The sequence below is a fragment of the Anopheles cruzii genome, chromosome 2, assembly GCF_943734635.1.
Source record: "Anopheles cruzii chromosome 2, idAnoCruzAS_RS32_06, whole genome shotgun sequence".
In the NCBI taxonomy this organism is placed as follows: Eukaryota; Metazoa; Arthropoda; class Insecta; order Diptera; family Culicidae; genus Anopheles; species Anopheles cruzii.
The window spans coordinates 12,996,183-13,020,790 of record NC_069144.1 but is presented as its reverse complement, the minus strand read 5'-3'; the positions used below and the strand labels follow the sequence as shown (position 1 = coordinate 13,020,790).

The window sequence follows — 24,608 nt, the reverse complement described above, 5'->3', positions numbered from 1 at the left end:
TGTATCGTACGTGTTAAAAGGCGACCTTTTTTTAAATTTTAATCGAAAACTATTTTCTCTCTATGTTTTTTACTAATTGAATTCGGGTTTCGTAGTTTCGTGTTGAAATGTTGCCTGTCAATCGCTTCGTTTCGATTTGATTCGATTCGATTGTTTCTCGGCGACAATGATAACGCACCCGCTCCACACCCGCCTATCGCTACTACTATTATCACTAGCACGAATAGTGTACTCTACCGCGCTACTCCCCTACTATTCTTTTGATTATTAATCGTTACAATAATAGTGTTAAGAAGCGTCCTATATGGTGCCGCCGAATGTGGCAAAGGTATCCGTTGTCGGTTGAATCCGCGGACGAAGCGGACGAACGTCATAGAAGCAAGCACGACCGAAGCAGGAACTAGTAATACGGAGGCAATCACCACCGGCGTTGATGTTGAGTCACAATCGAATGGACAACAGAACGGAAGAATTTCATTTCGCCAAAGCAAGAACTATATATCCTGAAATCATTAAAGCAAGGTTCTCGTTTTTATTACTATACCCTCCATACCTTCGTATGCCGTCGTTCTACTTCTAATGCCAGCGTTCCGTTAGTAGATACTAATATCGTTGTTTGATGCGGATCCGATTGTTTTACCGGTCCCATCTTTGCCATCTTTGCGAGTACAATTCAAGGAGAAAACACCTTTACCACCACCACAGCCTACCACCTAATCGATCATTCACATGTTTAATGGGTCCAACCACGTACGAGAGAGAGAGAGACAGAGAGAGATATCGAGCGAAAGCGAAAGGAAGAAGTCAAGAAGAAGCACAAGGGTCTCGGCAGGACACGCCATGAAAGCGGGTCGACGAGCACAAGTTCTTTACGTCCGTTTTGGTTCTTCCCTGATTCCCTGACTGTGTCCACCGCATGATCCGGTTCTTCTTCTCAACCCACGAAACCTTAACTACCTCCAATCATCAACTGTTTGTGTTTGTACATCGAAAGGCAAACTCCCGCGGGTGGCCATGAGCCACAAGAACGAACAAGGATGCAATTTCCACGATCCCGTGCTCATGCTGGTCGGTGGAAGACCAACAACGATGCGTACTGCAGAAAACAATCTACAACTTAAGGCTCAACTCAAGCAATAGGTGTTTGGTGTGCTTCTCTGCCCTACCATCTTGAGCTCTTTCGCCCGAGTAGTCGTTTGTACTCTTCCACGATCGGGAGGGTCTTCTTTGCGATCGTTAACACCACTTCTCTCTAGCGGTCTGTGGGGTGCGGTCCTGTGCTTTCACATTCTCTCGCCACTGAAATCGACAACGAGTAGCGGACACCGAGAGGAGCGGAAGGCTTTCCTGCTGTGCCCCTCCGGACACACATCCCACTTTATAGAAAAGTGAAGATGTATATTATGTCGATGCCTAGAAACGCGTATATTTGAGCGAACTAAGCAATAAGCAATGTTTTAAGAAAAAATAACAAAAACGGATAAATACGGCCCGGTCCGTTCTTCTAAGATTAAAAAAAAACAAACAAAAAACAAAAAGAAACCCCTTTTTTTGTGCGAAAATATATACACATGCAAAACCAAGAAGAAACAACATGAAACGCGCGTTCTGTTTGGTGTTTTATTTTCGATAAGTTACGGTATAAAAAATGCGTTGATTGAGTGCTTAGTGTTGTATCGATCACGCCCGGCTCGACGCCAGATACTCCTGGTAGCGCTTCTCTTGCGCTTGTTGCAATTTCTGCAGCTTCTTCAGCTGACCCTTGCTAACTTCTTTCCCTTCTGCATCGTGCGTTGGCAGTCCGGTAGCCAAATCGAATGCCGAGTACTTGTCCGTCTCGCCGAGGAACATTTCCATCGGATTCACCTTTCGCTGGGCATCCTTTGCCGCTTGTGCCGCCGCTGTTTCCGCTCGTTTGCGTTCTTTTTCCTCCGCCCGACGCAGCTCTTCCGCTCGTTTTGTTTCACGTTCCTTCGCGAGCTGTTCGGCCGGAACCAGTTTAAGCGCGGACGGTGTCCCATCGTCGCGATCCTCGAGCCGCACGCCCAGCGCTGGCAGAAGATCATCGCGAAGGGTATCGCAAAGTTTAAGGATGTCGGTCGCCTTCAGCGTACGAGCCTGCTCGCGAACCGCCATGCGGAACTCGGCCAGTGTCGAGAGGTACGGCATAACGATCTGTTCGAGCTGTTTCGAAGAAGGAAAAACTCAAGTGTAAGTAGCTTTAGGCTAAACTTGGCACAAACACTTACATCACCCGTGGCAGTGCTGGCAGCTCCTCCGGAGCCGATCGGGAACCCGATGCCACCCCGTGGACCTTCGATGGCACCGAAGATGTGCAACAGATCCGTGCAGTACGCAGCGATACGCCGGAGAAGCAACGCGTTGAGGGCACCTCGGTGCTCCTTGATGTACACGTTGCTCAAAGACACGAGCCCTCGGATGGCATCGAGTGCGGTGCGCGTGTCAACGTTATCGCAGAGTGCTTCGTGGACGGCAGCTTTCGTCTCACCGAACTTACGCTCCAACGCGGCCTCAACCGGAGTCCACGGATCGAAGGTATCGCGTGGTTGCCCCGTCAGCACATGGCGCGTCAGATCCTTCACGTTGAGAAAGAACTCGTTCAACAGCCGCTCGTACTGGACGGCCATCTCCATCGTGTTGTCGGAGTAATCGAGCGTGTCCTTCCACGAGTGCAGCAAAAACGCTAACCGCAGCTGGGTGGCCGTGTGGCGTTCGAGTGCCTGCTGAATGGTGACGAAGTTTTTCAACGATTTCGACATCTTACAGCCAGCGATCGTGAGGTGACCCGTGTGCAGGAAGTACTTGACCCACTCGCTGCTCCCGTCGTGCGCCTCGCTCTGTGCCAGCTCGTTGTCGTGATGGGGAAACTTTAGATCCACGCCTCCGGTGTGGATGTCCAAGTAGTCACCGCAAATGTCCGAAGCCATGGCCGAGCACTCGATGTGCCATCCGGGACGGCCCTTACCCCAGGGGCTGGCCCACCACGGTTCGCCCGCTTTGCTTGCTTTCCAGAGTGCGAAATCATTCGGCGATCGCTTCTCGCCCAACCTATCTTCACCGGTGCTTAGATCGCCTTCGCCTTCCTGCAGCTGCTTCGCGTCCCCGTACGCTTCCGGGACGAGTTTCGCGTAATGGTGCTCGGGGCGACCATCGAAACGTGCCACATCAAAGTACACCGATCCGTTTGCTTCGTAAGCCAACCCGTTGGCGATGATGCGTTCGATGTACGCCACAATCTGCGGTACGTACTCGCTGACCCGCGTCAGTATGTCGGCTGGCCGCACGTTCAGCGCACACATATCCTTGTGAAACTCGTCCTCCCAGTACCGTGGTAACGTTTCGAAGATCGCATTCTCCGTCACCGTGGAGCCCCGTTTCGCATCGAGATGGTCCGAGAGGGGATCTTTAGAGTCGCGCAACAACTGCTCCTGCGCTTGATCGATCTTTGCTGCGTCACCAGTACTGACCGCAAGGCTGAGATTGTCCAGCGCCACCGAAAGCCGTTCCAACATCCGGTCCATCATCGCACGCTTGTCGGTATCGGTGGTGCGTGCGACGATCTCCCGGAAGGCGGCCATCACCTCCTGGCTATCGTCGAGTAACCGCTCGAGGGGAGCCACCTTCGCTTCCTCCAGGTACCGCTCGTACAGGTGGTTCTGTCGGGCCCGTTTGATGATCTTGTCGTCGATGTCGGTAATGTTCATCACGTACAGCACGTTGTAGCCGAAGTAATCGGCCAGCACACGGCGCAGTATGTCGAAGCTGATGTAGGATCGGGCGTGGCCCATGTGCGACGCATCGTACACGGTCGGACCACAGCTGTACCACCGCACGTTACGGCCATCCCGCGGCACAAACAGCTCCTTCCGGCGCGTCAAGCTGTTGTAAAGATGCAGCCGAGGGGCCGGCTTCTCTTCCGGCACCTGCCACGTCGGTTGGACACGTTTTGCCATTTGGCAAGATCCGGAGTCTATGGGAAGTTTATAACCGGGTCAACGATAAGATCGACGAAATTATCTACTTCCGGCGCTCGACGCTGTAAGTGAGAACTGTGTCCGTTAGGTCAATGAATCAGCTTGCTCTCGGAGGTGGATTAGCTTTTGCGGGCTTTCCCAACGAATGATGACATCCGGAGCTAATATTTTGATTTCAGTCAACCGCTCATACTTCACCAACACAACGGCCAATAAAACATCGCCAACCGGAGCCAGGTAATGTTACAAAAATGCGGACTATTAACGAAAATAGTGAACCATTTTGTTTGTTTGCAACCAAAATTATAATTTCAATCAAGCTACTTATACTAAAGCTCAACGGAACTTTGTTTCTGCGACCTATAAAGTCGAGTAAATGCGCATTCAAACACAAAACTATTTATTCGACACCGGCAACCCTGCCGTAAAACATCGCCGTCTTGATTAACGTTTGACAGCACGCTCCGTCAACGTCGGTTCAGCGTGCTGCTGTCAAAGTTCTTTTCCGTTTCCTCTTCAACGAAGCGCAGTCAAGATGAAAGCTAAAGGAGTGGTAAATTTACGATTTTTTGTACAATTTTATTGGTTTTCGCCACGAAATACGAGTGTGCATCGATGAATAAGCGCCGGAGATTGCATCGGGCAGTGAAATGTGTTGGATGCGATGCCTATTTCTGTCCAAAATTACCCTTTCGCCGTGTCTGGTGTTCATCGGTCCGGCAAAGTGACAGCGACTCGCCATCCCAACAATAACCATGTTGTGGGCAACGAATGCCGCCGGACACTTGCAGGAAGGATTGATGTGGCACCGTATTCCGTGGCTTTTGCTTTCACCTTCTCTTTGCGGGCTATTTGATTGTTGATTATATTATTCCAATTTTTTTTTGTAGCTGAAAGAATACCAGGTGATCGGGCGCAAGCTGCCCTCGGAGCGCGAACCGAACCCGCCGCTCTTCAAGATGCACATCTTCGCCCCGGACCAGATTGTGGCCAAGTCGCGTTTCTGGTACTTCCTGCGCCAGCTGCGCAAGTTCAAGAAGGCCACCGGCGAGATCGTGTCGGTGAAACGCATCATGGAGAAGACACCGCTGAAGGTGAAAAACTTTGGCATCTGGCTGCGGTACGATTCGCGTTCCGGAACGCACAACATGTACCGCGAGTATCGTGATCTGACCGTCGGTGGTGCCGTGACGCAGTGCTACAGCGACATGGCTTCCCGTCACCGTGCCCGTGCCCATTCGATTCAGGTTGGTATCGTTCCATGCACGCTGTGGAACCGCCCCGGCGCTTGCACTGCAACCGAGCTATCAATGTTCTTTCCTCTTTGAACAGGTTATCAAGGTGGAAGCGATCGCGGCTTCGAAGACGCGCCGTGCTCACATTAAGCAGTTCCACGATTCGAAGATTCGTTTTCCACTCGTCCAGCGCTATCACCACAAGCGCTACCGGAAGCTGTTCTCGTACCGTCGCCCGGTTACCTACTACATGTAAGGTGTGCCGCCCTGTTACACCACGGGAAACCTGCCACGGTGCGGTATGTGTTCTTGTTTGTGTGGTGCACGATGTGTAGAAAAGGAATCAATGCCGGTGGTCAGTGAGAACGGGAAAATCGCAGAGCCAGGGAGTGATGTGATACTGGCAGGAGACGCATGCAGCTTCAAGGGAGTCCCTGACGCTGCTGTAGCTGCACCGTGGTCATCACGTTTTTCAACGCATTAGCTACGGGGCCGCGACCTACCATCCGAGAGCGAACGTAAACAATGTGTGTGAAAAAGCTACGTGAAAAATAAAAAGAACAGTTTCAAGTGAAACTCCGCCAAAACAGCCAGATCTTTGTTTCGTATTCGTGTGAATCTCCGAAATAGTGGTCAATCAGAAGTTTAGTTTCGGCGGGATATGGCATCAAATCGTAGTATGCCGTGAGACGACAATCAACATAGCAATCGAGACCATAAAGTTGACACTTCAGATCGTTCTAACGGTTGCAACAAAGTCAACAGATTTCAAAGATCATAAGCCATGCACTCGAAATGGTTGTTACTACTAAAATTGACTACTTTATTGCAATGCGAAGAGTTTTCTTCGTTTCGATTGAGCCCTGACTGTTGCTAGAACGTGGACATAGACGACTTCAAATACGCTCTGTTTATTCAAATATTTGCATGCATGCAGCAGCAATAATATCTACTTTTAATACTAGTAAACACCTTAAACAAAAGCGATTAAAATTTGGCAGCAACGGTTTCGATCATCGGGCGCCCTCCTAGAGACAGTTCGGGCAAAGGTTTTCCCGCTGGCGGATCAAATGCTCGTCGCTGGCCTTTGGGTCGCTGAACTCGTGGCAATCGATGTGGTAGATGTTGCAACAGTTCATACATGAGCTTAGCTCTTCGGTGTATCCTAAAACAAGCGTGCAGATAGCTACATGTACCCGTATGTCTTACAGCGGTCATCGTGGCACTTACCCCGCTTGAGGCAAACGAAACAACTCGTGTCTTCCAATCCGCCTAGGATATGTTTAAATGATGCACTAGGTCCAGCAGCAGAACCACCACTGCTGCCGCCGGCAACTTGCACGGAGCTGGACGCCGTCGGAGCAGGAGGAAGAGCTTTGCGTTTCTTGGCCACCGTAACGGGCGGCGAGTACAGGACGGGACGTTGCGAGACGGTGCGTCGCTGTTGCTGTTCGTAATAATCGAAGCGTCCGTAGTGAAAATCTTTCCGCTCGGTGCTGTTGCAGCTGCGTCGCTTGCGTTCCCGTTTCCGTTCGCGCAATGCCTGCACCTCTTTGGGGGTGTATAGACCGAAAAATTTCAAAAACGCCGGCTGTTCCAGCTCGTAGATGCTGAGCGGCGTCGGGACGGGTGGTTCGCTAGCGATCGGCGGAAAGTCACTGACCGGTGAGCGGCGATCGAACGAATCGGCCGAAGAGGGCGACGAAGAGCGTGAGTTTGGAGAGGAACCACTCGAAATCTCGATCACGGTTGATGAGCTGTATCTGACGAGTTTGGCACCACCCGAAGAGGTGGTCGTTGTCGTAGGTTTAACGCGCTTCGCTAAGTTGGCGGCTGCGGTCAGCATGGGTCGCGCTGTCACAGCTTCGTCACATTTCCGATGACCGACCAGGTTGGCGAGCGCCTGCTGCAAATTACTGCGACTCTGTCGATAGGCGGCCGTCATCTCGACCGGTTCATCACCCGATGAATCATTGCTCGACTCCACGACCTCAACGACGACCTGTGGCTTTGGTACTTTAATTGCAATTGGTACTTTGGTTTGCAATTTTTGAGTCGCCTCTAGCAATGCTGCAGCCCTTTTGGCCGCATTTGGTGGCCTGCCGCGAGAACCTGGCTTCCACACGCCGCTCGGCAGCGGCCACTGTTGCTTCGGCTCGGGGTACTCCACCTTAACCTCAATCGATTCTTTCCGTGACTGCTTGCTTGGGGTGCCACTCGCCGCAACCGCTACAACCGATTTCTGCTTCACTTCCAGAGGAATTTGCTCTCGTGACTGTTGTTGTTTGCCGATTCCTTCAAATGGCCGTCGCTCTTGGCGAGAGGCAACATTTGTAACTAATGGCTCGGACTCGACGGGCCGATCCTGCCTGCGCTTCAGCAGCGACCGTGATGGACTAACCGTTACCGGTCGTTGGCTCGAAACGGTCGGTTTCTGCTTTTCTTCGTCTTCCTTCGAACCCGACGGCCACTGTGGATGCTTTGATTTACGGCCACACTCATCGCGGTATAGTTTGAGGATATTTTCAATACTAGATGGAAGGTCAAACATAAATTCAAATGTGTTCTCCGTCTTTGTCAACCATTCGCGCCATTTACCTGTAGTGCTCGGCAAGTTCAGCAGCGCTCCGACGAACTGTGACACCCGGTGGAAGTTTCTTCGGTACAGCGGGCATTTCCATGGACCGACGCAGGAGATATGTTACGTACCCGTCGGCCATTTCGTTCCCAATATTGACCATCTTCGTCACACGCACGTAAAGTTGGAAGCTGCGTAGGTTCTCCGTCAGCAAACCGACGAGGATTTTCTGTTCGCCTCCGATGCTGACAATTTCCTCTTCCAACTCCTTCAAATATTGTCGGGCTTTCGTACGCTAACAGACCGGAAGAAAACCGAAACAGCAAACCAGAAATTCAGCCAACATAAACAGAAAACGGTGAAAAACGGAAATTTTGAGAAAATGTATCATTTCCTTTTCCTGTGGCACGTTTTTACGTTGACCACCGATGAGCACACACACACGCGCGGTTGCTCACACATAAACAGCGAAGCAAATAAATACGCAGCGCCTTACCTGATTTCCGCCTAGCTTATTGATTTGGGCGGCCAAAGTCTCAATTAGCGCGGAGGAAGAGAAGGAAGAAAAACAATAGAAAATTAAATTTATTTAAAAATAAAACGGCACCGGAAACAAAGCGGTTTTTGTTGCTGGTGTCACGGGGAAATGGTAATCGATTTAGAGCTTCAATTTTTACTCCTTTCGCATACCTCGTGAAGTTTGACGAAATCGCGTAACGAACGCTGGCAGTACACAATGCCATCTTGCACCGCTTCCGGGATCGGGAACAGAAACATCATTTGCCATTGCTTTTCCTCGCTGTGCACCATTGTTTCTCGTTTATAGTACACTAAATTGTCGGACACTATTTGTTTTCTGCGACGAAACTCCAAACTGCCTTCACTCCGAACGTCTTCTCACGATGCGGTGCTTTCGCGCTTCGCTTAGACAGTTCAGCAAGAGCTGCGACGCGTTTGACGCTTCGACGCGACGCTTCGTGATTCTGCTGTCAAGCGGAAGGCGAAACAATTGTTTGAAATTGTTTTTAAAACAGAGAACATATTTTACCATTTTTAAACAGCAAACAGCATAGTTTTCTACCAAACAATTTACTGTATGGTAGATGTGGTAACATTTTCCCTCACAGCAGGAAGATGCGGTTTTAGGTGAAATATGGTGCCATTTTGTTTTCAAACATCAACAATCTTTTGAATATTTAGTGCGCAATAATTCATTAACGGCTGTTTCAAAGAGTTTCTCAGTACTAGCATTACTCAAAGCGTTTTTGCTCTAGTTAGTATCCGTTTCCTCTAAAACCGTTTAAACAGAATGCTTTAGTAATTTTACGTTTATTTAGAAACATGGCCACAAGTTTGATGTCATTAATTATCTCGACGTCGCTTCCCAGAGGTATGCTGACATCATTATGTGCAAAATGCAACCAAACTTCCAATTTAATTAATCTCGTTCCTCCAGAAAAAGAGGGTGTATAAACTTTTATTTTCTTCACACGTTTACACAATTATGGTTGCGGTAAGCTAATAACCCACTGTTGAGAAACAAAAAAATGTGTCTAACAATCTGTTCACTTAATTACGGATCGTCCACCAAACTGTTGCAAACCAATTGCCGAAAGCCGATCGATATGATGAAATCCTTCTAATGCCCGTCTGTCGTCATAGCTGCTTAACTTCCTACACAGAAATGTCTGTAAAAACATAAATAACCGCCACAAAAAAACGTACAAAGCGCAGCATTATATCCCCTGAAGACGGTAAGTAATAAAGCTAGCAGAATATACATTTTTTATCGCGATTCGCTAATTACTCTTAAGCACCCAAAATTGAAGCAGCCCGCGTCGGCTGCTGCTCTCCGCTTAGCTTCCTGAGACTGTATTTCGGTAGATTTTTTGTCCACGTTTTTTCGTTTGATCGTTTCCTGCTGCCTCCTGCCAGGTGATCTTCTTAGAGGATCATCTTGAGGGTTGAGAGTAAATGTAAGGAGACTATCCCCCGGTAGAGGTAATACAGGTTCAGTTTCAGTATGGACCACTGTTCCCGCAGGCAGATCGCGAGCTTGCTCCACGTATCCGGTGCGGTCAGATACTCTTGTGCGCCTATACTCTTGACGCAGCACTTTGACATCACCCAGAATGCCGTCATTCGGTTTTGGGTGCGCAGTGTCGTTTCGATGCCCCGTATGAGGTCGTTTGTTTTCAGCACTAGCAGCATCTGCCGATCTACCTTTTCCAGGACGTCGGAAATGTGTGGCAGAACGAGTTTTCCCTCTTTTTGCATCATTTCTTTCTGGAAGGAATGAGAAAAGGCATATTAATGACCACTAGCACGGTGAACCGTTCCGTATTCTACGCCCTACCTCTTCATCGTCTTGTTTCACTTTGTCCACGCCGTGAATGACCGAGTTCCAGGGTCGGCCCGTCACCATGCAAGCAAACAGGCCCCACATCGATCCCTCCACGCCGAGCGCGTGCGCGTATCGCTTCATGGCCGGTTGATCGACACGCAGAATGCTGAGCCACAGTTGCGAGTAGTTGTACCGGAACTTTTCCGTCAGCTCCGCGTACAGACCATGGTCGAGCAGCACAATCTCAGTCCCTCCGTTTCCCTCCGCCTTCCGCACCAGAATGTTTCCCGGATGCGGATCGCTGTGAACGAAGCCGTTCACAAAAATCATATTCGAGTAAAGCTGACCGATCTTGTTCGCGATATCGTAAGGGTCGAGCCGCTCCCGCTGAATGTACTCGATATCGTTCACCTGGCCGCCCGGCGTATACTCCATCATCAGCACCCGGGAGGTTGTGTACTCCCAGATCACGCCCGGTATCTTCAGCCACCGATAGTGGCGGAACATTTCGCGCACCTTCTCCGCATTGCGGCCTTCGTGGGCAAAGTCCAGCTCTACCGGCAGGTTGCGCTTCGATTCGTCCACCAACCACTGAAACTTAAAATCGGGAAACGTCCACGCGACCAGCTTCACAAGCACTTCCATCGTTTTGATGTCCACGATTGAATTGCCTTTGACATATGGGTGTTGGACCTTCACTGCCACCTCACGGCCATCTTTAAGCGTTGCCCTGTGGACCTGGGCCAGCGAGGCTGTACCGAGCGGTTCCGGATCGAACGAATCGAACAGTTCACTCGGTTCGATGCGCAAATCCTGGCGAATCACACGGTACAGATCTTCGACCGGGTTCTGGGGAGCGTTGCTGTGCAGAACTTTCATCGTGGTGACGTACTCGGCCGGCAACAGATACTCAAGCGCGCCGATGTGTTGGCCAACCTTGATGTAAACCCCGCGGTTCGTGCGACATAGTTCTAGCAACTTTTCGGCCGCCAATCTGTGCGTTTCACTCTTCAGTTTCAGGTACTCGGAGGCTTTTTTGTCTGGCCATGTGCCACTGTACAGGTTCGTTTTGTAGGTGGTGGCAATGTCGAAAACGGTCATCCCCGCCCGTGCCAGTCGCACGATTCCGACCGAGTTGAGGTCATAATCGTTTGCGTGCATACTCAGACCCGTCCCGAGGATGGCACTTCCGCCGATACCATACTTGAGGATGCGTCGAAAGGACATTTTCACTGCGTGTGCTAAATGAAACATAGCGAATGAGCAAATTAAAATTAATTTCGTGACGAGTTTGCGGTCGTGGGTGCGTCCGGGTGTGATAGGAATTACGGAGAAAGCGATCCACCCCGAGTTGACCGATGAGCCACGATGACGAAATCGAATCCTACCATACGGTAGGTCCGGATCGAAGGGCAAGGTAAACAAGTAAACATAACTTACGTAAATGAAGGTGCTACGGAGAAAATCCTGCCAGCGTCTTGGTTGATGAAATTGGCCTCGGTAAAACCTCGGTCTCCACCCTCGTGACGGAGCACTTAACACGCACGCACCGCACGCGGCTAGCGCAAGATGATAACGGGAACTGCGAACATTCGACTCACGCGCGTGAAAGCGAGCTAATGATCGGTTTGGAAGACAATGTTACGTGGGGAGGGAGGTCACACCTGTGCGCTAGCTAGCCTCACTATGTGTGTGTGTGTGCGAACGGGTTAGTGATTCGTCGTAACCCGAAACCCAACACCGAATCCGCATTCCACCAGCAGCATATTTCTCCAGCACCCCTCTGTTTCGTTGTCCGTCCGCGGATGTTTTGTTTGTGTACACAGACGGACCACGAACCTAGGGGTTTGAAATAATTCAGCCTCGAAATATTTCCCCGCAAACAGCTGCGCTTTGACGTTTGTCCGTAACTGTCAGTCAACGCCAGCTACGATTCTCGTCGTCTCGGAAGCGATTGGATTGCGTGTTGTGTTTAGTGAAAATTGCAGGTTTCAGCAACAATCGCAGTGGAACGTTCAATTTTTTGCCAACGAAGCGAACGGACACACCTTTCCGGTACGCAGGGTAGAGTGTGATTTGGGCGTACTCCCGCCACCGTCCGCCACATTGGTCGCTCGTCCGACAACTTCGTTACGTCGCGCCTTGCCCGCTGCTTGCACCGGTTTTCAATCGGGATTTTACGATCGTTAAACGATATCGTTACGGTACACGGCAATCCGTCTGCGGCGTGTCGCCAAGATAACGTCAAGATAACGAGGCCCTCCCGAACAGCACTGTTTCTCCATCAACACGGTTACTTGGATCCATCTCCATCCAATGTTCGGATTTGTTTGCCGGATTTGTTTGTTTACGTAGAGTGTTCCGTTTGGGCGTGTGTGTATGTGTACGTGGGTGAGTGGACGTAAATAGGCCGACCGCGAAACACAACCCTTTCCTCGTCCGTTTGGCCACTTCACCAACCAGTGTTGCTGTAGCATCGAAACGGACAACAATTGGTAGGGAACCGTTTCTCTCTCCTGTAACATCTTTGGCGGGTCAAAGTGAACGAACAGATTCGGTACAAACTTCGCGCATTGGCCATCGGCCCTCTCCCGCAAAGGCAACGGATTGCCAGTATGCTGAGGCCGCTGCGGTCGAATCCTTGAAGGAACCTCTTTCGGACTGTCTTGCGAGACACCTCATCCGCCATCTGTCTGCCGTCGCCTTCACGCCGCCGCCATGGACAACGCCACCGAGGGCAGCTCCAAAAGGAAGAAAAGGAAAGGTGAGTGAAAGTTTCGCGGGCAGGGCGGGAAGCAAATCATTACTTTTAGCCCTTTGGTTGTGCTCGTTCACGGGTGGTGTGGTGGAGCACCGCGGAGCATGATTTTTAATTGTGGCCCCATGATTCATGATGCAGCACTTTTTCGCCACCACACCACACCGCTCGGTTTCGTGTGAGGCACATCGATTAAATCTCCGCAAACGCGACGACGGCATTGGCTCTGCTGAACGCGGCCAGTCGCGGGTTCAAGGGGCTAATTGCGCGATTGCTCCGCCAAGAAGCGAACGGAGTGGCAAATGATCGCCACCGCGCACGGATCGCACTGTCGCAATTACTATGTTCCATCGTGTAACGGTCATTGAAAGGAGAATTAATCAAAACTCGCCGGCCGATTTATAGCCGTCGTCACCGAACTAAGAAGGAGAAAGTTCAACCCGGCCCCCGAGCAGCTGCTCGTATGTTGCAAAATTCACCAAAATTTGCTGTTTGATCAAACTGGCCACCGGAGAGTGATTGCGCACCTGTCACGATAAGCTAAACCAACACAAATTATTCCGTTTGCACAGTGTCCTCGCACTCGAACTGGGTCCGAGGGGCAGTTGCTATCGTGGAGAAGGCGTTATCTTCCACGCCACCACTTGACTGTCGGCCTCCAGGTTCCCTTGGGCGGCCTTGGGGACCCCGCGGGGGACCTACTTTCAGCATCACTGTGCCATTTCAGGGAGCCCCCTGTATCGTAATGTTTTCACTGAATTTTGTGCTCCCTTTTTGAAGTAGAAGTTCATGCTGATCGGATAATTATTGGGCGTACTTCATGTTCGCGACACTTCACTTTGTTCACTTCATAGGTAAGATAAGAGGCCATCAACGGCCTGCATAATAGGACATTTAGAGACAGAGGTTTGATTTGAGTGGATTTTGAATAATTAAAATGGCAACACAACCAGCGTGGGTAACTAATTTTCTCGTTTATGAATGAAACCAATTCCGGCACAAGAATCGTTTTGAGTTACAAACTTACGGAAACAATCAATAAAGGTTACAGAACAGCGCTTAAAATGGATAACAATCCGTCGTACCAACGCACTGAACCTCGCGACCTTCGCAGGAGAAAACATACGATCGCCGAACGATCATTCGGCGCGCGTGTTCATCGAACGCACATAATTTAGCTCCGATAACGCCCCGTAACGCACGTTACGCGAGCGCACAAACGGTCCGCGGGGCCGCTTCGGGAGTTTACTTCGGGGCCACGAATCCGCTCGGTCAGTTTCTATCGTTCGGTTGCCGTCGCAGACGCGAGAGCGCACTTGCACGCGTTTCTATCTCACTAGTCGCGTTTCCAGTGGCCACGGTCGGTCGTCGTAAGGGTCGTCGCGTGATAATCAGATGATCGCCGCAACCCGTTAGAAGTGGACAGCCCGGACCAAACCGCGAACCGATTCGCGAACGCTCTCTCTCGCGTCGAGTGTGTGGCGTGATACTCGCATAATTCCGGATCATCATCCCAAACGCGCGACGGTGGCGGCCGTGATTTCATCTGCGCGTCGCGTGTTCCGCTTTGTGTCATCGTCCAACCGTAGGTGTCAATCACAGTGTGTGGCCAAACTCCGCCATTTCTCTGACGTGGAGCCAAGTTTTCCTTGTTTACGTGCCACGCTCTTCCCGACCACTGGGGCGGCCGGGTGTGTTACGACGTTTGTGTGAAGAATTTAATGGGAAGTTTTCGACCGAAGATGACGACCCAAAGCCACGCACTCCGGCAGGGAGCGCAGGGTGTGGCGGTGAAATCTGCACACCGCGGCCAGCCGGCAACAAACCCGCGCTCGTGACCCTCCCCACCGATTGGAGATTGTGTAACAGCACTTTTGGCGCTATTTTCTGCCACTCCAACCCTGGACCGTGCGCGTCGAGTGTGCGTACGGGCGTCTGGTCTGGCGCGGCAGACCGTTTCCTTGTTGTTATGCGTGCGCCGCGCGCGCCACATCGCACATGAGGTGCAAAAACCTCTCTCCCTCCGCGGTGCTTATGATAGCTTAACAACTTGCCGCGCGCGCACGCTCGCAACGTCTTGCGTTGCCAACGGCCATTACTTTCGCGTTCAAAGGCCAATCGCACACACACATGCCTTGGGGCTCAATTTTCAATGATCTGTGCGAGAAATAGAGCGCATCGTGTCGTGGTGTGTTGCGGGGCGCAGTAAATCATTCAGCAACTCGCTACTGTGCCCAGTTCTCCAGCCAGGGACAGAAAGGGGTGTGCGTGGACAAGACACACCTTGCCTGCCGGCAAGGACACGCGCTGAGGAGAGTAGGTCACATCGCGCAATTGCGGAAGACACGCAATTGCAACTGGTGGTCACTATTGTTAACCGGTTTGTTAATTTACTGTCCCGAACCGGATGCGTAGGGGTGGTCAGTAGCCGGTCATCCGACCCGGCAACCGGAAGCGCCGGGGTCAGTGCGCGGTGGTGCCACACAGTATCGCACGACATGACACGTCATCGAATGTCAGCCGAGGTTGCCACAAAGAGTGATCGTGTCACACACCGTGCCTTCTCGGATGCGTTCAGTTTTCTGTGGACCGAACCGGGTGGAAAAGTGTGTCAAGCCCTTTAAGGAGCCCTTTAACCCCCGGGTGCGGGGTACCCGGAACCGGTGCGAAGGAGCACGCTTTTCTCAAGGTGCTTGCCGATCGCGGTGCGTGTTCTCAGCAGTTCATCACACTTCTGGTCGGACCGTGTGTGTGTGTGCGTGTGGGGCAGTTCCTGTTCTGTGATAAAAAGTGAGAAATCGCGTGGCAGTCCAGTACGAGGAAGGAAGCAATAAGGGTCAATTAAACTGTGACCCCGTAGAAGGTCAGGGTGGTGGAGATTTTGCTGAACATTTTGGGAGTTTCTGATGTCTCGCATTACTGCGCCACAACAGAAGATGATGTCATGCGACCCCGGTCCGGATGGGTTCGATTGTTTAACTGCACGTGGAGTGGACGCAATGGCCGAGGTGTTTTTTGTGCATTTCAGCACACGTCTACCAGCGCATTGTCCGGTTGGAGGAAGCATCTTCCGAGCCCGGTGGCCTGATCTTGCCCGTTGATTGCGCGGCGCAGTAGTTACCGAACTCTCGCTGTGTGCATCAGCCATATCAAGGTGAAGTGAACGCGCTTCGTAATTGTTCCTTGTTGTTTGTACACAGTGGTTCCGACCGACAGCCGCTTAAGTAACAGTTCAAGGCGGACGGTGGTCTGCGGTACGGTAGTGCGAATGTAAGCCAGGCCAGCGCGCTGCTGGCCAGCTGGTAGATTAGATTTCGAACCGAATGCCATCCATATACACGTCTCGCGCTACACGAATCGTACCGAAGGTATGATTTATGGTGAGCCAACCGATAATGGACTCGCACCGAGCACGCCCGTGTCAGGTGACCGCGGACTTCACCTTTGAGACGCGCTTCTGGAAGCCGCCAAAACATAGCTCCTTTCTTTCCGATTGCAGCCTCCAGTTGCCGCGGCGGCGGCGGCACGTCTGATCACTTTCATCGTGAGAGAGAGAGAGAGCGAGAAAGTAAGGTTATCTCGGGGACACGGCATAAAAAGCGATGCACGATCAGAGGATCGTTTTCTTGTTCTTACCGATGCCACCAACTTGCAAACGTGCTGGAGGTGTGTTCGCGATTTGTGTCCCTACTTTTCTTGTGTCCCGTGAGGCGAGTGTTACAGTTAGGGGGGTTGTCTCACAATCTCCTCTTTTGCCTCTCCGTAGAAACGACCAGAAACGCAGCAGGTGTAGCAATCCAACGGCCGAGGGGGTTAGAATACGATCGCGGCCAGTTGAACTCGCCACTAATTTCCATTTCCATTACTACCACCTCACCACCACCACGTAACGGCGCATTCTGACCTCCGGTGGCCTCTCATCGTTACAGGAGGACCTGGTAACGAAACCGCTGCTGAACGCGAAGGCACATTCGCGTTGGCATTTGTAGCATTTGGGTGGTAAAACAAAAACCACACAACCTCGATATTGTGACGGAAGCCTCGCCGCGATCGCGCCCCCGTTGCCGCTGGAATATCTTTACATTAATGCATGTAAAGTGTCAATACTCGGGCGAAAGGTTTTTGTAGCTGGGTGTCGTGTGTGTGTGCGCCATGGGCAGAGGATCCCAACAAGAAAAAGAACGGATAGATGCAAAAACTATCCTACGTCATTTACGTCACTTTACCTTGGCGTGTGCCAAGCCCTGCTGTCTCTTCATTGAAGTGCGCGCGAACGTCGCAATTGACTAAAGTTGTCGATCGGCGAGGCCCAATACCTTTAAACATGGAGGACGTGTGGACTCGCGGTTTCCGGGAGTGCAAATACGAAATACGACGAAATCGGAAACACGTTTTTTTTAAGGCTTTGGTGTTGTTACCACAATCTCAGTTGCTTTTGTGGCAATTGAACGCTTGCCCCTCTATCCTAAACTGCGTCATTATCGAAGGTTTCTCCTGTCGTGTTGTTTACCACAAGCAAGATCACGCCGTACGCCGCTGCAGGGTAGAGAGCATTTTGCATTATTTCCTGTTTTTTGGTCACTGGCTGCGTGCGTTTGCGATTAATGGCTGCGTACAGGAGTAATATTTTGTTTGGCTGCGTTTGTTGAGAGGTAACACGACGAGTTGATAACGAGAAGATAATTAGCACTCATTATTGTGCAGGAATTGATCGTGCTGCATGTTGCCAAAAGCATTTAGAGACTGCTCAGGGACAGTTAGGAAGTGGTCGGTGGCCAAGAAGATCGCCTTGGAACGATCACTCTTTGGTAACTTTTGCCGATCGATACATAATAATTCGCACCTGGTTAAGGCTGCAAACAAGCCACAGAAATAGCCCAACCTACGCAAATTGATTGTGTATGTTTTTCGCTGACTCACGACGACGATGGTGGTGAATGAAGAAGGAAAAGAAGCGCCACACTAATTGCCGGTAATGATGTGTGGTGATAATGACGCATTTTGGCTAGCAGCATGAATGTTGACCCGTGTTTCACTTGTTTGGAGTGGTTTCTTACCGAGGATCGCTTGCCCAAATGTTACCGGCACCGGACCGGAATGCTATAATCAATTGCCAAACATCAGATTGCGTTCAGATTGCATTATCACTCAGATTGTGTCATCCCGAATCACCTAAGAAAACAAAAGGGTGACCAACCGTTGAGTAATAGGGGTCTGTTCATTGAATGTAACGGTTGATAGTGACTTTGGCCATTGCGCTTTGGCCACAATTCGAATTCGGTGAAGGTTGTGTTGACACACAGTGTGATGATGGCCACGTGAATTAATTCGGAAACACCAAGCAAGGAAACAAGCTTCCGTCAGAACGAGGGGAGTTGGCCTCGTTTAGCTCGAGCCGTCTGAATAATGTAAGCCTTCTTGCGTGCCCCGCGCACTCCCCGACATCATCCGCAGGTGGCGCTGAACGCTGCAATCGCGAAGGGCATCCGGCTGCGGAAAGAGCGGGCTCTAGCACTGTACAAATGCGACCAGCCGGACTCGCTGGACGTGGTTCCGTACGTCGCTGCAGTACCGCCCGGTGGGCCCTTTAGTACGATCCGCTGCTGGATTCTGAGCGGCACCACCTCCACGACGACCGTTGCCGTGTCGCCGTTCCACAGTAATCGCAAGATCCGGCGCAAGATGTCGCCCACGACCGAGCAAGGGCCAGTGGGCTCCTCGGCCAGCGGTAGCGGCGCCAGCAGCCCCACAGTGCAACCGAAGCGAACTGGCAAGGGATCCCGGCACACACACCCGCGATCACTCCGGCATCGCTCGTCGACCGGTGCGTCATCGGTCGGCTCTTCGACCACCTCGATTCTATCCAGCTTGTCGTCCAGCAGTAACAGTGCTGGCGGTGGCCACAAACGACGCCCGCGGCGTCGCAAGCAGCGCAAGAGGGCGCCCACAACCAAAGACAATTCTCGCGACATTCCATCACCATCACCATCACCATCGCCGTCACCGCAGCCGTGCTCGGAGGACGCACCCGGCGAACATTCACTCCAAGGCCCTCTGTGTAAGAATCGTTCCAATATCGTTTGAAGGGAACCCTGCTACTGGTCTGCGGGGGGTCGTTAGATTTTTTTCCATTTCAGTTTTACGTTGTTGGGTTTAAGTTAGTATCAATTTGCTACAGTCCAAGACGCGCCTCAACATCCGGGTCGGCAAAACGAGAACCGCGGGCCCGAAAGATGTTTCACTGTTTTGGCAAGTTAATGATAGCTACCCGAGACATAATTTAGAAAACAAGTATCAATCGCCCCCAAGTGTCCACGTGCCGGGATCGGAGTCCAAACCTGGGAGCTGTACGGCTGCACGTGCGCGCGACGAGTGTTAGTGTTTAGAAGTTTTAGTTTGTTTGCTGAAAATCCGCAAACAGCCGGCTCGCGGCCGGCCGCGTAAAAGAAAGCGTTGTCGTGATCGGCAGATTGTGGGGTCAAGCACGTGAATAACCGGTTTACTACGCGATGATCGTGGGTTGAATCCAGCACCGCGGAATGTTTGTTTGGGTTCATGTTCGGTATCGGACCAGCCTCTCTTTCTCTGAATACCTGTTTCTGTTTCCAAGAATCAAAGATCGGTGGAGTATTTTTAGCAGCTATTGATTATTGGGTCGTTATCGGGGTTAAGCGCGAGTCTTGGCGGTGACTTGGACATGACCGCCGTGATAAGGTTGAAAAGATGAACCATTGCAACCAAGTCCCTGATAATGACATTTGCCAGGGCAGCATGGCGTGTGTAAGACGTCCGTTACGTGCGAGCGCGCCCGGCGCCCGTGTCGATAACCTAATCAAGGATTAGGATCGGGCCGATCGGGGACCATGTGGACCATGAACCCCACGCAGTCGGGCACGTGATCGATGATTTATCGGTGCCCAGTCGGTCAGCCGAAGTTGAAAAGAATGGAATTGATTAACCTTCGAACAAACGAGTCGAGACAGTGATAGCAAATCTAATCGTTTATTTTCAAACAAAATTGACCCCCCCTTTTTCTCTTTTCTTTCCCGGCCCGGCTCCTCGGTTTCCGGTCTGCAGCGATGCCATGGTTCGGCATGGACATTGGTGGCACGCTCACGAAGCTCGTGTACTTTGAACCGAAAGACATCACGCCCGGCGAGCTGGATCAGGAGGCGACGATACTGCGCAACATTCGGCGGTACCTGACTAAAAATTCCGCCTACGGCCGAACCGGCCACCGGGACATTCATCTGCAGATGGACGACGTGGTGATACGGGGGCGACGCGGGTCGCTTCACTTTATCCGCTTTCCCACCTCCGAGATGCTGAGCTTTCTGCTGCTGGCCAAATCCAAGGGCATGGCGCAGCTGGTGACGACGGTCTGTGCCACCGGTGGCGGAGCCTTCAAGTTCGAGCAAGACTTTCGGCGGCATGTCAACATGAAGCTGGCCAAGTTCGATGAACTGGACGCACTGATCAAGGGCATCCTGTTCACGGAGACGCACAACAAGTGCGAGTGCTACTACTGGGAGAACGCCAACGAAATCAGGTACACCTTCAGGACGGTCAATGGTTTCCGACTTTTAGATAAGAATCAAGGTGAAGGCCACTTCAAGCTTCACAGGCAACGAGTGGCGTCGAGCGCGACCCGCATTTCGTGAATTGCGGTCAAGAATTGCAGCTAATGGTTCGTTTCGATCTCTGCTCTCTCTCTCTCGGACCCTTTAGTAGCACGAAGAAGAAGTTCGACTTCAGTCAACCGTATCCGTTCATCCTGGTAAACGTCGGTTCCGGCGTGTCCGTGCTGGCCGTCCGCGGACCCGACAACTACAAGCGCATCTCCGGTACGAGCCTCGGCGGTGGAACATTCCTGGGCCTGTGCTGTTTGCTCACTGGCTGTGAAACGTTTGAAGAAGCAATACAACTGGCGACGAAGGGGGATCATAAGAAGGTAGATAAGTTAGTTAAAGACATTTACGGTGGCGACTACGAACGGTTCGGGCTTCCCGGTGATCTGGTGGCGTCGAGGTAAGCGCATTCGTTTTTTCGCCACGAATGGCCAGAAGGTTTCTGATCGATTTTTCTTTCTCCCTTCCAGCTTCGGCCAAATGCACCTACAGGAACGGCGGAACAGTGTCAGCAAGGAAGATCTGGCCCATTCCACACTGGTGACGATCACGAATAACATTGGTTCGATCGCGCGCATGTGCGCCAGCAATGAGAAGATAGAGAAGGTAAATGGGGAACGCAACTGATCGTTGGAAAAAAGAGGATTAATTGCATAATTGCCCTTTCCTTGTGTAGGTCGTGTTTGTCGGGAACTTTCTGCGCGTCAATCCGATCTCGATGAAGCTGCTGGCGTACGCGATGGACTACTGGTCGAAGGGCACCCTGAAAGCGCTGTTCCTCGAGCACGAAGGGTACTTTGGTGCCGTCGGTTGCCTTCTGCAGTTCAACGGGGAATTGAATGCACAAATCAGTGATCTACTTACCTAGGGAGTGATGATGTCTACGGAGAGGAAAGGATTCATTGAGTGATTAGACCAAGAGAGAGAGAGCAGAAAAGAGCAGGGCGCATATCGGTCAACGGTTTCTGGGGGGCCGGACGGTGCATAACAATAACGTAACATAACAAAATTTGACACTTAAACGATAATCATGTGTCTAAAGCTTTGTGGCTCAGCGGACCCTGTAAAACATAACACGTAACACGTAACAATGAGCGTTTGTTGACAAACGTAAGGATAATGTAAGTTCTTATTTGTGAAGTTTTTCTAAATTTTACTATAAATTTTTATTATATTGACACATGCTTATCGATTTTGTTACGTTATGTTTTCGTTTCGCTCCGTGTGGCCCCCCAGTTTCGTTGGCATTGTTTTTTTTATTAATTAATATTATTTTCCATCATCAATTAGCAGGTTGCGTTAGTGCAGGGAATGTAACACGGAAGGGTAATACCTATAGGAGCTAAGAGCAACTGGAGGGCAGACCACGTTCAGTTACGTTAGTGTTATTGCAACGAGTTATTTTCGTTCTTTGCTTTATTTTCCCATTCATCAATGGTTCGCTTTTCTCGATTTCCGTTTGTCTCTTTAAACCACACGCCAAGAATGTAATAATTTTAAATTCAGCGATCGCGATTGAAAATCGTGGCCAAGCAAGAAGACATTGCTGTTTGGTGGACCGTGACAAGATTCGAATGGAACGCACTAGGATTAAGGATTGCCTCAGTCAGTGGACCAGTGCACGGTGCGAAGGAACGAAAAAGTGTTGAAGAGCTGGTGGTTTCGTGTGGAAGTTGCAGTGGAATGGACGAGCATGTGTGCAGCCCCCATGACCGATATCTAGTATTTTAAGTGCATCAAGAAAAATCGAACGCAAACTATGCGCGGGAGTGAGATTCAATCGGAGCGAGCGGACGTGATCGGTGACGGATTCTTAAGCCCAAAACACACCGCAAGCGGAAATTTTGGAAAGCAATTGTGTGAAGTGTCCCATACAATCCCATACAAGAAAACGCGTTTTGACGTTCCGAAATTAGCTTTCCAAAATTTACGTCGGCGGTGTGTTTTGGCTTTTATGGTCCTTAAAGGTCTTGAAACAATCGCACTCGCTCGCCCCGCCAGAAAGAGAACCAACCTTTTTCTCTCCCTCTACCAAAGCTGTTTGGATAGGTTTTAAAACGATCGTTCAGTTACAATCCCACACACTCGTTGGGCTCGTTGTTTTTCCTTTGGCTTAGTCTCGTTTCGTAGGTAAGAATAGTGTTAGAGTCGCTCGACAGGCACAAACACATCCGGTTGATTGAACAGTGCAGCGCTCCCGTTCCCAAAATGTTGCTTGGTTTGTCGTCCGACTAGATTATCTGTCGAAGTTTGCGTTTACTTGGCGTTCGTTTCAATCGTAAGGAACCTGGGGTGGTTTAAACCCCGACTAGTGAAGAGCCTTCGGTCGACTGGTTCTGGATCTGCGCCGAAGTATTCGCCAATCAAGCTACAAATCTTTAAAACCAATAACGCAGATCGGCATCCCACTGGAGTAGATAACAGTTATTGCAATCAAAGCGAAACCAGAAAGAGGGCGAGTAAAATGGAAAAGACATTTTTTGATCGCATTCGATCGTTGCTAAACAACTATTTCCGCTATTGCTTTACCCCGTTGAATAAAAGCAAAACCAGAATATACACAGCGCGTGTGTGCAAAGCGTGTTACGATGTGGTATGGACTCCATTCTTTCTTCTTTAAAACTAAATTGAGAAATGACCCCAACGTTTGAATTGTGGTTGTTCGCGCAACAAGAGTGTCCGCGACCAACTAAGATTCTGGCAATAGCTTTGCTTTATTTGCTTCTTCTTGTGGCACTTCTTGAGTTTTAGTAGCGATAGTGGTCCGGTTTGTACGGTCCTTCCACCGGCAGGTTCAGGTACTCCGCCTGCCGGCCAGTGAGTTTGGTGAGCTTTACGCCAAGCTTATCCAGATGAAGGGCGGCCACTTCTTCGTCCAGCTTTTTTGGCAGGACGTGCACACCCACGGCGTACTTTTCACGATTCGTCCACAGTTCGATTTGGGCCAGCACTTGGTTCGTGAACGAGTTGGACATGACGAAGCTTGAGTGTCCCATGGCGCAACCCAGGTTCACCAGCCGTCCCTCGGCCAACAGAATGATGTGGTTGCCGTTCGCAAGACGATAGCGATCGACCTGAGGCTTGATGTTGACCTTTTCCTTCGCATTCTGCTCCAACCAAGACACGTTCACTTCGCAATCAAAATGGCCAATGTTGCACACGATCGAGTCGTCCTTCATGTTGAGAAAGTGCTCGCCCATTATGATGTCGGTGCAGCCGGTCGTCGTGACGAAGATCTGCGCCTCTTTGCTTGCGTCTTCCATCGTCGTCACCTCGTAGCCTTCCATCGCCGCCTGGAGCGCGTTGATCGGATCGATTTCCGTCACCAGCACGCGTCCACCCGAGCCACGCAGGGCCTGAGCGCAGCCCTTGCCCACGTCGCCGTACCCGGCCACGACGCACACCTTACCGGCGATCATCACATCCGTCGCCCGCTTGATGCCGTCCAGAAGCGACTCCCGGCAGCCGTACAGATTGTCGAACTTACTCTTCGTCACGGAATCGTTCACGTTGATCGCCGGCATGCCGAGACGGCCCTCGCGGAACATTTTGTACAGGTTGTGGACGCCGGTTGTCGTTTCTTCGCTCAGCCCGCGGATGTCCTTCAGCAGATCGGCATGCTCGGTGTGCACCAGATTCGTCAGATCGCCGCCATCGTCCAGGATCATGTTCAGCGGTTTGCCGTCCGGAAAGACGAGAGTCTGCCGGATGCACCACATATACTCCTCATCCGTTTCGCCCTTCCACGCGTACACCGGGACGCCCGCTTTGGCCATGGCGGCGGCCGCGTGATCCTGGGTGCTGAAAATGTTGCAACTACTCCACTGCACCTCGGCACCCAGCTCCAGAAGCGTTTCGATCAGGACTGCCGTCTGGATCGTCATGTGAAGGCAACCGGCGATGCGGGCCCCCTTCAGCACCTTGGATGGGCCGTACTTTTGCCGGCATGCCATCAGGCCCGGCATTTCGTTTTCGGCCAAAATAATCTCCTTGCGCCCAAACTCCGCCAACGCGATGTCGGCCACTTTATACTGAGGCTTTGCCATATTATAGAAACTTTCGGGGACCAC

The 24,608-nt window shown here is 51.1% G+C and overlaps 6 protein-coding genes across 6 annotated transcripts; 2 read left to right on the top strand and 4 right to left on the bottom strand.

The window, feature by feature from the left end:
- Window positions 1-1,680: 1,680 nt before the first annotated feature.
- Window positions 1,681-3,974, bottom strand: LOC128268743 (cysteine--tRNA ligase, cytoplasmic). The gene is made up of 2 exons (XM_053005938.1): window positions 2,250-3,974; window positions 1,681-2,184 (listed from the first exon to the last, which is right to left on the bottom strand). Exons 1-2 carry the CDS (start codon window positions 3,972-3,974, stop codon window positions 1,681-1,683), a joined length of 2,229 nt encoding a protein of 742 aa, XP_052861898.1.
- A 524-nt stretch (window positions 3,975-4,498) lies between these two features.
- On the top strand, window positions 4,499-5,823 carry LOC128268744 (60S ribosomal protein L18a). Its single transcript, XM_053005939.1, has 3 exons — window positions 4,499-4,548; window positions 4,886-5,242; window positions 5,328-5,823. The coding sequence occupies exons 1-3, from the start codon at window positions 4,531-4,533 to the stop codon at window positions 5,484-5,486; spliced, it is 534 nt and encodes a 177-aa protein (XP_052861899.1). The 5' UTR covers window positions 4,499-4,530; the 3' UTR covers window positions 5,487-5,823.
- Window positions 5,824-6,258: 435 nt separating this feature from the next.
- Window positions 6,259-8,618, bottom strand: LOC128278465 (uncharacterized). Its single transcript, XM_053017194.1, has 5 exons — window positions 8,499-8,618; window positions 8,305-8,343; window positions 7,829-8,103; window positions 6,461-7,761; window positions 6,259-6,395 (listed from the first exon to the last, which is right to left on the bottom strand). The coding sequence occupies exons 1-5, from the start codon at window positions 8,616-8,618 to the stop codon at window positions 6,259-6,261; spliced, it is 1,872 nt and encodes a 623-aa protein (XP_052873154.1).
- A 634-nt stretch (window positions 8,619-9,252) lies between these two features.
- Window positions 9,253-11,948, bottom strand: LOC128277849 (aarF domain-containing kinase 1). The gene is made up of 3 exons (XM_053016428.1): window positions 11,593-11,948; window positions 10,165-11,393; window positions 9,253-10,094 (listed from the first exon to the last, which is right to left on the bottom strand). The coding sequence occupies exons 2-3, from the start codon at window positions 11,377-11,379 to the stop codon at window positions 9,753-9,755; spliced, it is 1,557 nt and encodes a 518-aa protein (XP_052872388.1). The 5' UTR covers window positions 11,380-11,393; window positions 11,593-11,948; the 3' UTR covers window positions 9,253-9,752.
- Window positions 11,949-12,645: 697 nt separating this feature from the next.
- On the top strand, window positions 12,646-23,097 carry LOC128269133 (pantothenate kinase 3). Its single transcript, XM_053006506.1, has 5 exons — window positions 12,646-12,916; window positions 19,988-20,459; window positions 20,639-20,938; window positions 21,009-21,144; window positions 21,215-23,097. The coding sequence occupies exons 1-5, from the start codon at window positions 12,871-12,873 to the stop codon at window positions 21,404-21,406; spliced, it is 1,146 nt and encodes a 381-aa protein (XP_052862466.1). The 5' UTR covers window positions 12,646-12,870; the 3' UTR covers window positions 21,407-23,097.
- A 126-nt stretch (window positions 23,098-23,223) lies between these two features.
- LOC128277594 (adenosylhomocysteinase) lies at window positions 23,224-24,608 on the bottom strand. The gene has a single exon (XM_053016074.1). It carries the CDS (start codon window positions 24,582-24,584, stop codon window positions 23,286-23,288), a length of 1,299 nt encoding a protein of 432 aa, XP_052872034.1. The 5' UTR covers window positions 24,585-24,608; the 3' UTR covers window positions 23,224-23,285.

Bases quoted from the DNA above. Each gene is read 5' to 3' on its own strand.
- LOC128268743 (XM_053005938.1), bottom strand. From the start codon at position 3,974: ATGGCAAAACGTGTCCAACCGACGTGGCAGGTGCCGGAAGAGAAGCCG. The intron at 2,185-2,249 runs GTAAGTGTTTGT...TCTTCGAAACAG, and splicing joins CCAGCACTGCCACGGGTGAT to CTCGAACAGATCGTTATGCC.
- LOC128268744 (XM_053005939.1), top strand. The intron at 5,243-5,327 runs GTTGGTATCGTT...CTCTTTGAACAG, and splicing joins CCCGTGCCCATTCGATTCAG to GTTATCAAGGTGGAAGCGAT.
- LOC128278465 (XM_053017194.1), bottom strand. From the start codon at position 8,618: ATGGTGCACAGCGAGGAAAAGCAATGGCAAATGATGTTTCTGTTCCCG. The intron at 8,104-8,304 runs GTAAGGCGCTGC...CCGGTCTGTTAG, and splicing joins ATAAGCTAGGCGGAAATCAG to CGTACGAAAGCCCGACAATA. The intron at 6,396-6,460 runs GTAAGTGCCACG...CGCTTGTTTTAG, and splicing joins TTTCGTTTGCCTCAAGCGGG to GATACACCGAAGAGCTAAGC.
- LOC128277849 (XM_053016428.1), bottom strand. From the start codon at position 11,379: ATGTCCTTTCGACGCATCCTCAAGTATGGTATCGGCGGAAGTGCCATC. The intron at 10,095-10,164 runs GTAGGGCGTAGA...CATTCCTTCCAG, and splicing joins TGAAACAAGACGATGAAGAG to AAAGAAATGATGCAAAAAGA.
- LOC128269133 (XM_053006506.1), top strand. From the start codon at position 12,871: ATGGACAACGCCACCGAGGGCAGCTCCAAAAGGAAGAAAAGGAAAG. The intron at 20,460-20,638 runs GTACACCTTCAG...CGGACCCTTTAG, and splicing joins GAGAACGCCAACGAAATCAG to TAGCACGAAGAAGAAGTTCG. The intron at 21,145-21,214 runs GTAAATGGGGAA...TTCCTTGTGTAG, and splicing joins GCAATGAGAAGATAGAGAAG to GTCGTGTTTGTCGGGAACTT.
- LOC128277594 (XM_053016074.1), bottom strand. From the start codon at position 24,584: ATGGCAAAGCCTCAGTATAAAGTGGCCGACATCGCGTTGGCGGAGTTT.